The sequence below is a fragment of the Penicillium coprophilum genome (genome assembly GCF_028826855.1).
Source record: "Penicillium coprophilum strain IBT 35676 chromosome Unknown utg000006l_segment0_segment0, whole genome shotgun sequence".
Lineage (NCBI taxonomy): Eukaryota > Fungi > Ascomycota > Eurotiomycetes > Eurotiales > Aspergillaceae > Penicillium > Penicillium coprophilum.
In genome coordinates, this window is record NW_026622725.1 from 677,485 (window position 1) to 692,378 (window position 14,894).

The window sequence follows — 14,894 nt, forward strand, 5'->3', positions numbered from 1 at the left end:
TACCCTAGGGTAGCTTCCCTTATCTAATTAGCTAATTCACTGAGTTAGTTACTGGAGATCTATTGATGGCCTGTGGAGGGCAAACCGATGGGCGCGCTAAGGCTAGCCTTTTTTGGACCCGCCAGACCCACCTGCCGCGCTGCCCAGGTGGGTACTGCGCGGTAACGCTAGCCGACTGCGGACTAGATCGGTTGCACGGCATATAGGGCTATCCCACTCGGATATCAGATCGGACTGAGGTCTCCCCATGCGCGGCGACGCTAAGCCTGATATAGCCACCTTTCTTTGTAGAACAGCTATGCTTGGTAATACCAGGCGGTTGCGACCTGATCGCTCTATCTTTCAAGCTCAGGATCTGGAACCTACAGCAGCAGTTTTGGGTATGCTTGGTAATCTCTGTTTTCTTTCCTCGTCATATCTGTCAAACTTGATTGCATATGTGGTCAGGCAACAATTTTCTCTTTTTCATAGCGTTGTGAAATTCATTCAATCGTTGACAACTAACAAGCTTGGCTACGAAATCTTCTGACAGACAAGAGGGCAAGGAACTGGAACTATGGAACCTGCGACAGATTTTGAAAAACTTTCAAGTGATCCCAAACTCGACACCGACTCAGGCCAGAGCGACGAGAGCCCCACTGGTGCACCAATCATCGATGATGCTGAAAAGCAATTACAGGCTGATCTAGAGCCAAAAGAGTCACACGAGCAAGAAACGCGCGAGACTGGAGGTTGGAAATGGGTTGTCGTTGTGCTAGCCATTTACAGCTCGCAATTCCTATTTGCACTCGACCAGACCATCGTAGCCAACGTCCAACCTGCAATCGTCGAGCAGTTCCATTCAGTGGACAGGCTTTCGTGGGTCAGTGTTGCCTTTCTCATCGGCGCCGCGGGAACAAACTTGGTATGGGGCAAAATCTTTTCACATTTCAATATCAAATGGACCTACATCGCGACCATCTTGATTTTTGAAGTTGGCTCAGCTATCTGCGGCGCTGCTCCAAACATGAACTCATTGATCGTGGGTCGGGCCATTTGTGGCGTCTCTGGAGCCGGTATGTATGTTGGCCTCATGACACAACTAGCCGTCACAACCACCATTCAAGAACGTCCTATGTATATCGGCGGAGCAGGCCTGGTATGGGGTGTTGGAACAGTCCTGGGTCCCATAATCGGCGGCGCATTCACAGACTCATCTGCGACCTGGCGCTGGTCATTTTACATCAATCTCTGTGTTGGTGCTGTCTGCGCCCCCGTCTACCTATTCATGTTGCCCAACAAGGACATGCGCCGCGGAACAAACTTTGCCGACCGTGCTCGAGAGATTGACTACCTGGGAACCATTCTTCTGATTGGTGCGTTCTTTTCGGGAGTCATGGCCGTATCATTCGGTGGAGTGATGTACCCGTGGAACTCGGGCAGGATCATTGGCCTGTTTGTCTGCTCTGGTGTCTTATTCATCTTGTTTGGCGTACAACAGGCTTACGCCCTCTTTACTACCCCTGCTCATCGTATCCTACCCGTCGAATTCTTTCAGAGCCGCACCATCTTAATCTTATTCGCCATGACTGCAGCTGGTGGAACGAGCCTATTTCTCCCCATCTACATGACGCCTCTCTATTTCCAGTTCAGTCGTGGAGATGGAGCGCTTCAGTCTGGCGTTCGACTCTTACCCTTCATCATGTTAATGATCTTTGCCACCATCTCGAATGGCGCATTCCTGTCCAAGGTGGGGTATTACATGCCTTGGTACTTTGTCGGAGGTATCCTAGTTGTTATTGGTGGTGCACTCATGTTTACGGTGGACACAACGACATCCGTTTCCAATATATATGGATATACCGTCATCATCGGCATTGGGGCTGGTCTATTCTGTCAGGCATCATTTTCGGTTGTCCAGGCAGTTGTCCAACCAGAAATGGTTCCTGCGTCCATTGGTTTTATCTCAACTGGTCAAGTCACTGGCATCACTTTAGCCCTCGCCATTGCCAATGCGGTATTCCTCAACAAAAGCGAAGATGGAATCAAGGCCATATTGCCAAATACGCCAACAGCGGAGATCCAGCAGACGATCACTGGGGCTGGATCTGCAATTTTCGAGAATATGTCAGCAGATGATCGGCAGCGGGTGTTGGCCGTGATCGTCTCTGCAATAAGCAGCACATACGCCTTGGTCACCACAGCTGGATCGCTGGTCACTGTATTGAGCCTTCTTCTGAAGAGGAACAGGCTGTTTGTGACTGCTGCGGCAGTAGCCTAAGTGACTCATTGCGGAAAGTGAGTTTGGGGAAGAAATGGCCAAGATACCGGTCAACTGAGCGCCCTGTGCAAGGAAGCGGGCTGAGAGAGGAAGTATAGCTTACTTCCGCCCAACTTGGTCAGTGAGAGGCTTGGGGTATTAATGGTTAAAATACAGAGTGAATCATCCATGCGGGAGAAATGGGTGCGACTGAGAATGCATGGTGACTGGACATTTTACAGAAAAAGTAAACAGATTATTTCGAGCAGGTGATCTGGCCAATGTCATATCATTATCGGTCCCACTGTAAATATTTTATAGATCAATACGTATTGAATATATATGATAGATATCCAGTCTTGAAATGATCTTATATGGCAAAAGACTTCAAATATTTACGAAGTTTCTGATGCTTCAAGGAGTTTTGGGCTTGGAGAGGTCCCTGTAAGGTGTTGAGACAATATTAAGATATGTCAGGATAAAGAATTGATGTACTGGCTAGTACCGCGCATGTCAAAAAGTAACAGACTATTGATTGTAGTTCTTATGATCGGTTAAATAATCTTAGGGATCTATACAAATAAGCATCGGCGTGTTATAACACCTTACTTCCAAGTCTGCCTGAAATCCTATACAAACACTAGGGGGAACTGAGTGAACGATGAATAAGTGCCCCAAAGCTCTGGAGGGTCCTAGTGGTATTTGACCACTACCTCAGTTCGTCAGGATCGTACTAAGAGTATTTTAAATAGTAGAGGGATAGGATATATTTTATCTTTGTGAATATTTTCAGTAATATTACTACTATCCGAGGTCGTCTAGTGGCAGAACTACCTCAGGATCGAGCCTAGCCCACAGTAGAAAAATCATTCAACGTAGTAAAAATAATTATTTTGTACATAAAAACGGGGAAGACTCAGCCTAGCATGGGGGAAAAATTTCGCTTATCACTACGGTAAAATCCCCGAACCACTAGATAACACATTTTTCTTCTCGCAAAAACATGTTCGATGATATATAGATCCAGATAGATCCAGCAGTGGCTGGATCTTGCTCAGTCAGCGATTTTCTTGCTGCCGGTGGTGCTGGAAATCATGCATGGAACGTGATTTGCTCCGAAGCAGATCAGATCCTTTTTACGTATGCAGGAGATAGCGATGCAAAACCTTTGACAAGACGAAGGTAACCGCAGTTGAATTTGAGCCCCACCACAGGGATCTCAAGAGTGTTGCATTGCAGAAGGCTCCACAAATGGTTTGGACCGACCAGTTTCTGCCTCCTGGTCACAAAAGGAGAGCGGTGCTTCAGAGATTATTCGATTCAAGTACCTCGTTGACGCGTCCGGACGGGCGGGTGAAGTAAGTACCAAATACATGAAAAACCGTAAGTACAACTAAGGGCTCAAGAGTATTGCAACCTGGGGATACTGGGAGTTAGCGGCGGTTCATGGCCCTGGCAAGGGTGATCCCTTTTTTGAGGTAGTTGATGGTAAGCACCGCGTGCTTGAACTTCCCAAGTAACATAACAGACTAATCAAAAAAATCAGAAGGAAGTGGCCGGGCCTGGTATATCCCGTTGCACGATGGCACCGTTTCGGTTGGGATTTCAATGAAGCAAGACCGCGTTGCTGCCAAAAAGAAGGCGCCTGGAGCAACAGGCATGTGGGAATTCTACCAACACATCCTCTCCAAGGAAACCCCGGGCATTGCAAAGCTCCTTAAGAATGCGCGCGAGACATCACGCAATCTCAAATCCGCATCTGACTGATCGTACAGTGCAACTGAGTACGCGAGCTCCCATCTCCGTGTTGCCGGTGATGGGGGCTGCTATGTTGACCCTCTGTTCTCGTACGGTGTTCACCTTGCCATGAACAGTGGGCTCTCGGCAGCTATCACGATCTGTGCATCGACGAGAGGGGACTGCAGCGAGGAAACCGCTGTATCCTGGCATTCAAACAAGGTTGCTGAGGGTTACACTTGCTTCCTGCTAGTTGTGACCAGCTCCCTTGAGCAGATCTACGGTCGAGAGCAGAACATCTTGAATGATATCGACGAACCTGGATTCGACAACGCATTTGACCATTTCAAGCCAGGTAAGCTTGCTTAATCACACAGCTTAGTTATACTCCTGCCTTTCTCTCGACTAACATGTACATATATGTAGTCATCCAAGGCACCGTTGAAATAAGTGGGAGATTCACCAAGGAGGAAGTCGCCCAGTCAGTCGACTTCTGCACCAAGCTTATCGCTAAGGTAGAAGAAAGTGGCTGTCTTTCCACCCTGGGCGTTGAAAAGAATGAACCTGGCAGCGAACTGGGAGCTGCTGCTCCCGCCGGTGCTTCGCGTACTGATGACAGGGTTGATGCCGCGATTATGAAGATTGTCCAAATCCACCGTGTTCTAGACCTGAAGAATTTCTCGGCGGACGTGATCAATGGGATGGCACCAAGCATGGATCGTGGCCACTTTGGCCTCGTTATGACGACTAGCTGATGGAAATACGCTTATCTCTAAGTGATGTACACGCCTCTCCTATATGTTTCCTGGGTCTCTTCTTCTTCTTGTCCCTCTCCCTTGAATAGATCAACAGACTTGTTTTCCCACTCTACGCCTCTACATTCAACGTGTTCCGTCACCAGTGCTGCATAGCAATCTCAACGGAAGTAGAGTGTCGTCTTTTCCCAGCTCAACTCACTATACATGAACATGTGCATACTTGAGTAGATAGATGTCCACCCAATTTATCGGTGTGAAACCAGTGCGCATTCTGTTAAATTGCGCTCCGCAAAGCCCACAAATGGACCCAGACACCAGGCCTATGTCCCAACCAGAAGTGGCCTATGGGCTCAACCTTCGAAGCCCATTTCTGGGGGCCCATTATAGCCCATTTAGGGGGTTCAACTGAGAATTTACAGTCAATGTATTCTAAACCTTCTTCCACTTGTAAAGACTTTGAATTTAGCATATACAATTGGAGTCACTATATAAATGTAGTATTAATATTTGAATCAAATCCAACCAGTGGAAGTCTAGAGAATGTCAGTATATACTCCAATATCAGATATATATTTTGAATAAGGACTACTACTACATTCTCGGTGAACTTTCACAATTCAAAACTTTTCTGAATAGCGCGTTTTCTTGCGTTTTTATACGTGACTAATCTACTCAGTATTGATTTACAATGTAGTAAATATAGTAAACAAGAATTACACATAGATCAGGGCGAGAAACGAGGTCTACACATAGAGTGATTCAAAAGTCGCATTTTTCGGTTTGTTTAGCAACTCTTTGGGCTTCATAGGCTTTCCGAGGCGCTACTGCTAACTAAAGGTGCGAAATCGTGATGGGGATTATTTAAACCCCATCTGTAACCATTGACTTCTACTCGTATGATTTGGGAAGAGTATATCAGTGTATGATGATTTACGCCGTCTTCAAGTTGGTGTGCCAGGTCCTGGAGATGGCTCGTTTTCATCGACAGTTTCTGGCCATGTGATCTGTGTTGTTTTCTCCTCATTATCAAGGGCGTCCACTTCTCGGGAATGCAGTCCCGGATAGGTGATTGGCAGTGGCTCAGTCCGCAAACTCGGTACCGATCTAGTTGGGATCTGAGGGCCAGCCCTTTGGGACCAACGGTCAAATACTAAATCTAGGATGCGGAGTCGACATACCTGGAGCTTTGTATTCACTCTATTGGTTTCTGAATCCGAGATCTCGAAACCTTTTCCAACACAAAGAGATATCCTGGCATGCTAGGGAAATCGAACAAGCCTAGTAGAGATTGAGGATACGTCCTTGCATAGGGAGTTATACAACATAGTACAACACAGAAAAAAAATCGGTAGGTTATGGCGACATAGAACCACTTCTCTCACCAATGATAAGTGCATATATCAAAAGGCTTCTTCTATAAGTATTGGCTATTGATTTGCGCTAGACAGATTACGAAAAGGACATTGATCAGCGGTCAGACTTCAATAGCTCCTCGGAGCCCGCCACATGCTCCCGATGGCCCAGCAGAGTAGTACTAGATATATGTAAGCTGTATTGTTCAGGCGAAAAAGACTGCTCAAAACCCTGCTAAACATGTGAGTTTCCTTAATATCACTTTGCTAATGTTCTCGTGAAAGCTTACAGTCATAATAGCCAGCACCCATGGGCCATCGCTCAGAGTACCAATTCTATGGAATGGTCCCTCCGCTACCCCGTATTCCTGCCTCGCTCCACCATATTTAATTAAAGACATGTGCTTGTAATCTTATTGAGTCCGGTGTGGCTACAAAAATTCAATGCCTTGGCGTCTTGGCCCTAGGTCCACCGTCAACCATCTCTGTGAAAGCTTTACGACCCCGCCTCGTTCATGATTGGATTTCATTCTTTCAGATTATTGCAAGATCAACAGGAACAGGGATTACACTAGTTGAAATACCAAGTAAGAGAGCCGAGCCGACTGTACTTTTGGGGGAGAAACAAGATTACTCTTATGTGACCAATGATGTGACATGGACGATGTTCTAATAACCGGTATATTCCGCTAGCCTGGCAAAGAGCCTGGATTGCAAATGATTCATATAAAACTAGTCTCGTGCATACATCCAGAATTTGTTGTTCTGGTCGCGTGAAAATCCTCTCGCCATTCCGACTCCAGGCAACTCATCTATTCAGTCCAGTAAAATAGTCAAAATGCGCTTTACTACTGCTATTGTGGTGCTTGCCACCAGTGCAATTGCTAGAGCTCAACTATCCAATATCCCGCAATGCTCTGTATGTCATATCCGCTCAAAATCTCTGCTTAGTTTCTCCTTCGCAACTAACCCGTGCTTGTTCCTTTCTCTTCCAGCTCACCTGTTTCACTACGGCCCTCGGCGGAGATGGCTGCTCTGAACTGACGGACTTTGCCTGCCATTGTCAAAAGCCTGGCCTTGCAGCAGAGATTGTGCCCTGCATCAATAAAGCCTGCGATGTCCCAGACCGGAAAGGTATGAGAGACCACATTTGATTTCGCATGACCCAATCTAACTAGACCCTATAGCCGTATCCAGCGTCGTTGAATCCTTGTGTTCCGGTGCTGGCCATCCGATCTCTATCCCCCGATAGATACATCGGCTCCCACAACGACTGCCGCGGGGAGTATCCCAACCCCAGCGAGAGGGTCCAATTCTACCGGGCCGGGCGGCTTCTGGTCAAGCCCCAAGAATTCAACCACGATCAGCACAGCTTCTCCTCAAAGCGCCTCCCACCCCGCAGGTTCTCCCCAGAGCGCCTCCCAGAGCGCAGGCTCGCCTCAAAGCGTCCCTGAGTACAACGGTGCCTCTGGAATTGCACCAGGAGCCGCTCAGATGGTTGGTAGTGCCATCCTTTTAGCCAGCATGGTTTTCTTTGTTTGAGGAGTTGCGTGGAGAGACCCCATGATGGTTTTTTTGACTGTTTTCTACTATACTTAATCTGGCGCTGATACCTCCTTACATGTTTATTGCCTCAAAGAAGCTATCGCAAGCTACACTCAATTTAATATATTTCCTATTCTAGAATAGAGTGTTCACACATCGAATCGTTGGAGTTAGAATTTCAAGGCGCATTTATCTACTAAATATATTCTTACCCTCAATTGAGACTATCGTCTCCAGATTTTGGGTGACTCCATAGAAAATCCTAGGTAAGACAGTCGCAGCCTTCAAAACACTATCGTACAAGCATCCCACTATACTAGCCTCCTACAATTGGGGGTGGGGAAAATCGGATGTAACGTCGGTAACAGCGGACTAGAAAAATCACAAAAAAAGTAAAGAAAGGGAAAAAAAGCTCAGCATCCGGAGCTGTTAGATTGGTGTCGTGCGTGGCGAAGCCACTCATGTCATTTAAGTTCCTTGCGATTCTGTTCCTGATGACAGCTGATTTCCGTGAATAGTTCGCTTTCTGCCCAATACTGCTGATAGCAGACACAGACCGTAAGATACAGACTCCGTCCGCTTATCAAAAACGGTGTATTTTGTAGTCGATCATGATCCCCGCCATTTCCCCGAGAGGACAAAAGTAGAAAGATAGACATGATCAGCTATTCTCCCCGGATACCTAGTCGAAATAAGATCGAATGGCCGGCGGGGGCGTTCTGGCCAGAGTGAAAACAATCTCCATTGGCCCATCCCGCACCCCGCAAGCCCTAATTAATTAGACTTTCTGGCATATGCTAGTGGGATAAGCTCAGGTCTGGGGATATGAGAAATTTTAGAGCCTCGGAATGTCTTAGACTATGTACTAGCGGGACATGTGAAAATGAGCAATTTTTTTTAGCTCGCTAACTTTTTCTCAAGAAATTAGTTGTGTGGCAAAGTGCGCTAGACAACGCCAAAGCCACCCAGCCACTGACCAGGATGTATGCATGAGATAGGAAGACAGGACGAGAAAAAGAGATTAGAGAAGACTTTTTGGAATAGTATGTATGATATACCAAAAGAGATCCTTGTCTAGGTCGTTTTCATCGTTTTGTATTTTTTAGTATGTACAGATTAATTAAATTCTTCACTTCCCAAACGCCCCTGCGTGCTATATACGCATCTGAGAAGCGGGATCGCACCTTCAAACCCATTGCACATAGAAAATAAAAGCCCAAATAAATGTTACAGATATGAACGAATTGAGTCAGAATACTGCGCACGTACCCAGCTCTGCCAGAAGGTCCCTCGCCATGACGTCGATGCCTCCAGAGTCCGAATCCTCTCTGCCAAAAGCTACGAAGAGGGTATCATCGATAAATCCATGGTATTTTTGGCCATGGCTTTTCCAACTGATGCTAGTCACGTAGAGCATCTCGGAGACATCTTTCCGTGATTCCGTGGAAGAACCGTCACCTGGCTCCTCTGCTCTAGCGCTGCGACCAAAGATCCAGGTTGGTTTTGACGAGACCGCATAAATCTCAAATGGCATCGAACGCCGCATCAGCACCACATAGGGCTCGTATGCGGGGAGAAGACCGTGTAAGGTCTTTTGTTGAATGATAAAGAGAACAAAGGTATTGGTCGAATCAGGTTGGCAAGATTGGTCAGATCGTGCACATAGAGTGATAGCTAGCGAGTTTGTCGCTTGGTGGATCTTTCCTGTCTCAGGCAAGAATCGCTTGAGACATTCTTGGTCGGAAGTAGAGGTGGCCAGCGCCAAGTTTGGTCCGGCAGAGCCATCTAGTTCGAGTTTCGAAAACACACGTGCCGGTGTGATTTCATGGTGAATAAACATTTGTCCAGAATCATCCCAGAAGAGAAACCAATTTTTCTCAACAGCACCCCATGGCATTGGACGTTGCAGCTCACGATACTGTCGGAATTCGTGCTCATTGATGGTGTCTATCCCCCAATCGACCAAAATTCGAAAATCAGATATCCATTGTCCGAAGCATGTAAAGTACGAATTGGAGCCGTAAATGGTGTACGGAATCTCGGGCCCGTAGAACACCCTTGCATCATGTGGCCCGATGTTGAGACTAAAGTACGAAAGGTCGCCGACACACTTGCTGGGGTCACCAAAGGTCGCTGGGATGGGCAATTGCAGTGGTGGCTCCAGACAGCCTAAGACTCGCTTGTCGTCCGAAAATACGGCATTGCAAACGAGTTCAGCAAACCAGACTGAGTCACTTCGAGCAGATGGAGGCTTTTGAAGTTGTCCAGTGATGATCCAGGTGTCAAGCAGCTTAGGATGGGGGATTATACTGGGATTAATGACGGATCTTTTTCCGAAGTCGATCCTAAAATACTTTCGGTCGGGAGTCGATGCCGAGTATATCATATTGTGTGAGTGAGACATGTCTTTGTCCAGATCGGGATATCTTCGGCCCTCGTCCGTAACTTGTTCAGCCCGGCAGTGGGACGAAGTTTCGCTGCCATGGGCGCTTGAACAAGCTGTGTCGGACTGTCCAGCATCAATGTATGATTGTCTATATGGCCCGTCCGAGGAATAGTCCGTAAACAGGAATCTCGATTGCAAGCCAAGATGATTGGATTGTAGTTTGATGACGAGGATCACCGCAGACAATAGCCCTGCAACAAGTATCAGGTGTGTGGCTATTTTTTTGGCCATGTTCAGTTTGGCGAGTGTAGACGGGATGTAACAGTAAGAGGTTATAAGTCTTATATCAAGGAAGGTCTAGCCGAGATTGGCCGTTAACACTCTGACTAAAAAAGGGGGCTTTGACGGGCAATAGTTTTCAGGGTTGTTTGCTACTTTGGCGATCAGTGCGATCGTCCATCAATTTTAGCAATTTTACCTCCATGATCACGAAACATGGCTTAATGACCCGTATATCCTTACAGAAATACAGGGAAACTGCTTCCAGTAGAGAATTTTCAATATTACAAACATTCCTTCGAAGCATTAGGTGGATCTCGCGAATGTCATTACAAGAATTTTATGATCCAGGTATCCTGAGCTCCAAGCCACGGGCTAGCGGCAACATTTGTTTCCAGTTGCAAGACAAATATTACACGGCGACTTTTTATCTAGAAGAGCGAGTCGCATTAGATACCCAAAAGCAAACTAGCAAGATCATGAACACATGCAGAGGGCCGTCAGGATTTTTCACTCAGCGCCCGTTGATAGATCCACTGAGAGAACTTCACTGCTGGCTCATCAACTAGTCTCGTCGTCACCTCTGCCAGCCAGATGGTCAAGGGCAACAGAACCAGATTTGCAGCGAGAAAGTTGACTTCAAGCCCAAGAGGACCAACGTTAGGCAACGGAAGGCGATTAATCCACCAGGGACAATTCTCCTGGTGTGAATCGCGCGCAAAACCGACTGCAGCATAGAGCCTGTCACCCAAAGTCCACAGAACCGGCCCGTGGACCAGATAGAATGCAAATGAAATACGGCCCAAGTACTGATTGAATGGGGCGTTAAAAAATGTCTTGAGCCACTGAAGCTGAGATGTGCATGCGACAAGAAAGACAGCGGCCCAGAACAAGTAGAACCACTTGTAATCAAATACTGCTTGTGGCTTTAGGAAGGATAAGAGGTACCACCCCGATGAGTCACGTAATTGTTGCAGATCGGCCGTATGGGAGGGAACCCCTCCAAGATAAAGGCTTGTATAGAAGAGAACAGTCATGATGGCTGTCTTGAAAGGATTCAGTCTGGAAAAGAAGCGGGGCAAGTCATTCCGTACAGCGAGGAGGTCAAGATCTTTCAGAAGCATGCCGGAAATGAACATAGCATAATGTGCTCCATCCGCAATGTACAAAAAATACACAACCAATGCGACTTCGCCCAGGAGCCGGGCATTGCGGCTAAATCTTGCAAAGGCGAGAACGGCAGTGTAGATAGCCAGAGAGCCCCGATGCTCAACGGGTATGGACCAAGCATGGAAATTGTATGTGAACCAGGGCTCGCCGCCTGTTCGGAGGGGGAAACTGAAATTCTTGAACTCGGCGTACCAGTTCCATAGCTCCGAGCGGTAGCTTCCTTGGAGCTGGGGGACAGTAGCGATTTTGAATAAATGCAAAAATGTCATGTAGCATAATGTTGTGCAAATGACCGGAATATATAGACGAAACCATCGACGAAATACGGCCGAGGAAAGGGATTTACCTAGTCCAACGTAATCGCCATCCTGGATGCTTACCAGTGGCCTCATGGAAAGAACATATCCGGAGAGCACGAAAAAAACACTGACGGCAAAATGACCGCCGGAAAAAAAGGTTCGAATACCAGGAAGGCATGCAAAATAGTATTTGTTGTCGTAACCGTAGGCCAGCTCGAAGGCATTTCCCACGCCTCCGCCATCGTGAGCCCAAATTTGGTTATGCCCCCAGTAGACTAGTAGAGCGGCAAAACCTCGCAATCCATCTAGGTATGCGGTGGGCCTGTTCAGTGACCGTTGCTTTTCATTCGTGTTGTCGTTATTTGCCCGCCGAGTAAGGAATGTGGGCAGGAAGGGAGCCATATAAGAGGAGAGTGACGTCCCATGCCGAGAGCGTGTTGTATTGGCAAATTGTGGCTTCCACTGTCCATCCTCGAGGGCTCGCTCTGGGCCAGACTTCAACAACTGAGATGAAGAGTTGTCGATTGGGGGGGTGTAGTATAGGCATGGGGCGAGTGGATTGAAGTCAAGAGACTTTGAAATCTGAAGATTGAAGAAAAGATCAATAAAAAGCCAACATCCACCGCTTGATAATCTACACAACTCTCAATAAAATTCTGTGACATGTGAATACAAGCGCTGTATAGTGTGAATAGTCCTTCGCGGGGGGAACCCCAGTGCCTAGTGGTGCCGAGGCCCTCAAGGACCATAGTGGGTTTCGTCTTAATTAGTGCCGGATCCCCGCGGCCTTCCTTCCCCCACAAGTCAGGGCCTGAACACAGACCTCGGGAGTATAACCCGATGTGACCTGACGCCGTGCAGCCACAATCTTACCCTTGTAATGTCTCATTAAATGGACTCAATCAATCATTGATTGTACCCACCCGGTCTCTACTATTGGCCCCGTCGCCCGCATTGGCTGAAGGCGTTTTCACTGCTCCACGAATGATCCAATCAGTCAAGCTTTAACCCTTGACTAGTGAATGTACGAACAATACGGCCTAGGAAACGAGGTACAAGACTACGAGGATGATTGGGAGCAGCGTGATCCGAGGCAATGCATTGCAAACTTGATCAACAGCACATGTTAATTACAATGAAGATGTACTGTATGTAATGTACAGTGAAATTAAGGCCCTGCCTTGCTATACTAACAATCTTTTTCCTTTCCCGACTTCGATGTTTCTCCCAGACAGGAGGTCACTGGATTAAAGCACATCACAGGTCCAGTCATGCTGGAGAAGAACTTCGTGTCGCCCAGTCTCTTTCCGAAAAAGGCACGCAGATTCACACATGGAGGCCTTGTGGCTCTGTGCCTGTTCATCTACTTTTGTGTCACCAGAACCTCACAGAATTTTACCGAGAAACAACCTTACCCTACCCAATCGACGAAAAGCAATGGCGAACAATTCCCAAGAAAAATCTGGCAGATCTGGAAAGTGAATCCATTGGAATTCGAGGGGCGTGATATCGCGGTAGCGCGCAGCTGGATATCTAAAAACCCGGGGTATAGGTACGAGGTTCTGACCGACCAGAATGACCTCGACTATGTCGAAACAAACTTCGGAGCCCTTGGCCTGAACCGACCAGATATCGTGGAAACATACCGATCTTTAACGGCTCCAATCATCAAGGCCGACCTGCTTCGGTATCTTGTGTTATACATAGAGGGAGGCGTCTATGCTGATATAGACGTGGAGGCATTGAGACCAGTCGAGCGATTCATCCCAAGCAGACACGATGAGGGCGAGATCGACATGGTTATTGGCATCGAAATCGATGAGCCACGCTTCAGCGACCACCCTATCCTAGGTCAAAAGTCTCAATCTTTCTGTCAATGGACATTCATGTGCAAGCCTCGACAGCCCGTGATGATGCGACTAGTAGAGAATATCCTCAACTGGCTCAATCAGCTCTCCATCGAGCAAGGGAGGCCAATCTCAGAGCTTGAGCTGGACTTCGATGATGTGATCACAGGCACCGGGCCTTCTGCCTTTACAGGTGCAATACTGTCCGAAATGAAGCGTAAAACGGGCAATGATATCAAGTGGAGTATGTTTCATGACATACAAGAGTCCAAAGTCGTCGGAGGATTTTTGGTACTCACGGTTGAAGCGTTCGCCGCTGGGCAAGGTCATTCGGACTCGGGCACACATAATTCGCGCACAGCGTTGGTCAAGCACCATTACCATGCATCTTCATGGCCAAACCGCCACCCACGATTCTTTCACCCGATCTTTGGAGAGGTCGAGAGGTGTAATTGGAATGAGGACTGTGTTAAGAAGTGGGACAAAGAAACAAGTGCTTTCGCTGCTCTGCCTCAAGAAGAGCAGGAACGGCAGGTTGCGACATTCCAGGCAATAGGGGATGCACTAAGGCATATGGAAGCACTCCCTAACGAAGGAATGTTTTGATTTTTTTTTTTTTTTTTTTTTTTCTTTTTCAATTAATGTGATTATGTGTTCTCAATATGACCAATACGCCCTCGCAGAACCCAGACTAGAGCCTGCTGTGATATGAGGCTGGTACAGATCAGGAATCAAGCCGCCTCATTAGGATTATCTCCTGCATTGTTCATACAAATTATCAAGTTGATATCCAATGAACTTGATTTTTTCATTGTATATATAGCCTCACTTATTCACTCTGATATAAGAGCAATCAATCTTCCATTGAAATACAACAGGCTATGAGCCTGACAGCAATCTCTGAGGTGCCGTCAACTCATCTGAGGAACATCTTTACCGTCTTAGTTATATATATCTGTCCTGGTTTCTCGGAATTCACCATGTCTGCCATGGTTCACGACTCGCCCGAGATGTCACAGCCATCGAGCCTCTGACAGGAAGTGACAATGTTGCGACTAGAAAACTTCTTGATCTCCTACCTGGAAGCAAGGCAGGCCTGAGATGTGGGTTGGGCGACCTCCAGCACCCGGACTGCTTCTTGAAGTACGCCAAACCGTCTGTCTGATGCCTAAAAGACGGCTGGGAGGAAAGAGTCTCCATTGCCTCTGTAGGTAGCGTCTGGCCCATCCGTCAATACGGTGTAGCAAGATACCCAGGAATGCAATTATTGTGAGAAGCGCGG

At 47.2% G+C, this 14,894-nt stretch overlaps 6 protein-coding genes across 6 annotated transcripts; 4 read left to right on the forward strand and 2 right to left on the reverse strand.

Moving 5' to 3' along the window:
- Positions 1-556: 556 nt before the first annotated feature.
- Positions 557-2,260, forward strand: N7500_009262 (MDR family MFS transporter; the record flags this gene model as incomplete). Its single annotated transcript, XM_056680403.1, has 1 exon — positions 557-2,260. One exon carries the CDS (start codon positions 557-559, stop codon positions 2,258-2,260), a length of 1,704 nt encoding a protein of 567 aa, XP_056527785.1.
- A 1,250-nt stretch (positions 2,261-3,510) lies between these two features.
- N7500_009263 (NAD(P)/FAD-dependent oxidoreductase) lies at positions 3,511-4,731 on the forward strand (the record flags this gene model as incomplete). The annotated part of the gene is made up of 5 exons (XM_056680404.1): positions 3,511-3,597; positions 3,646-3,727; positions 3,786-3,900; positions 4,015-4,331; positions 4,403-4,731. Coding segments are annotated over 5 exons (930 nt in total), but the record flags the coding sequence as incomplete, so codon positions are not given.
- Positions 4,732-6,924: 2,193 nt separating this feature from the next.
- On the forward strand, positions 6,925-7,628 carry N7500_009264 (CFEM domain-containing protein; the record flags this gene model as incomplete). The annotated part of the gene is made up of 3 exons (XM_056680405.1): positions 6,925-7,005; positions 7,082-7,220; positions 7,339-7,628. The coding sequence occupies 3 exons, from the start codon at positions 6,925-6,927 to the stop codon at positions 7,626-7,628; spliced, it is 510 nt and encodes a 169-aa protein (XP_056527787.1).
- Positions 7,629-8,880: 1,252 nt separating this feature from the next.
- N7500_009265 (uncharacterized protein) lies at positions 8,881-10,017 on the reverse strand (the record flags this gene model as incomplete). The annotated part of the gene is made up of 1 exon (XM_056680406.1): positions 8,881-10,017. The coding sequence occupies one exon, from the start codon at positions 10,015-10,017 to the stop codon at positions 8,881-8,883; it is 1,137 nt and encodes a 378-aa protein (XP_056527788.1).
- Positions 10,018-10,796: 779 nt separating this feature from the next.
- N7500_009266 (acyltransferase family protein) lies at positions 10,797-12,514 on the reverse strand (the record flags this gene model as incomplete). Its single annotated transcript, XM_056680407.1, has 2 exons — positions 10,797-12,347; positions 12,404-12,514. The coding sequence occupies 2 exons, from the start codon at positions 12,512-12,514 to the stop codon at positions 10,797-10,799; spliced, it is 1,662 nt and encodes a 553-aa protein (XP_056527789.1).
- Positions 12,515-13,036: 522 nt separating this feature from the next.
- On the forward strand, positions 13,037-14,218 carry N7500_009267 (glycosyltransferase family 32 protein; the record flags this gene model as incomplete). The annotated part of the gene is made up of 1 exon (XM_056680408.1): positions 13,037-14,218. The coding sequence occupies one exon, from the start codon at positions 13,037-13,039 to the stop codon at positions 14,216-14,218; it is 1,182 nt and encodes a 393-aa protein (XP_056527790.1).
- Between the last annotated feature and the right edge of the window lie 676 nt (positions 14,219-14,894).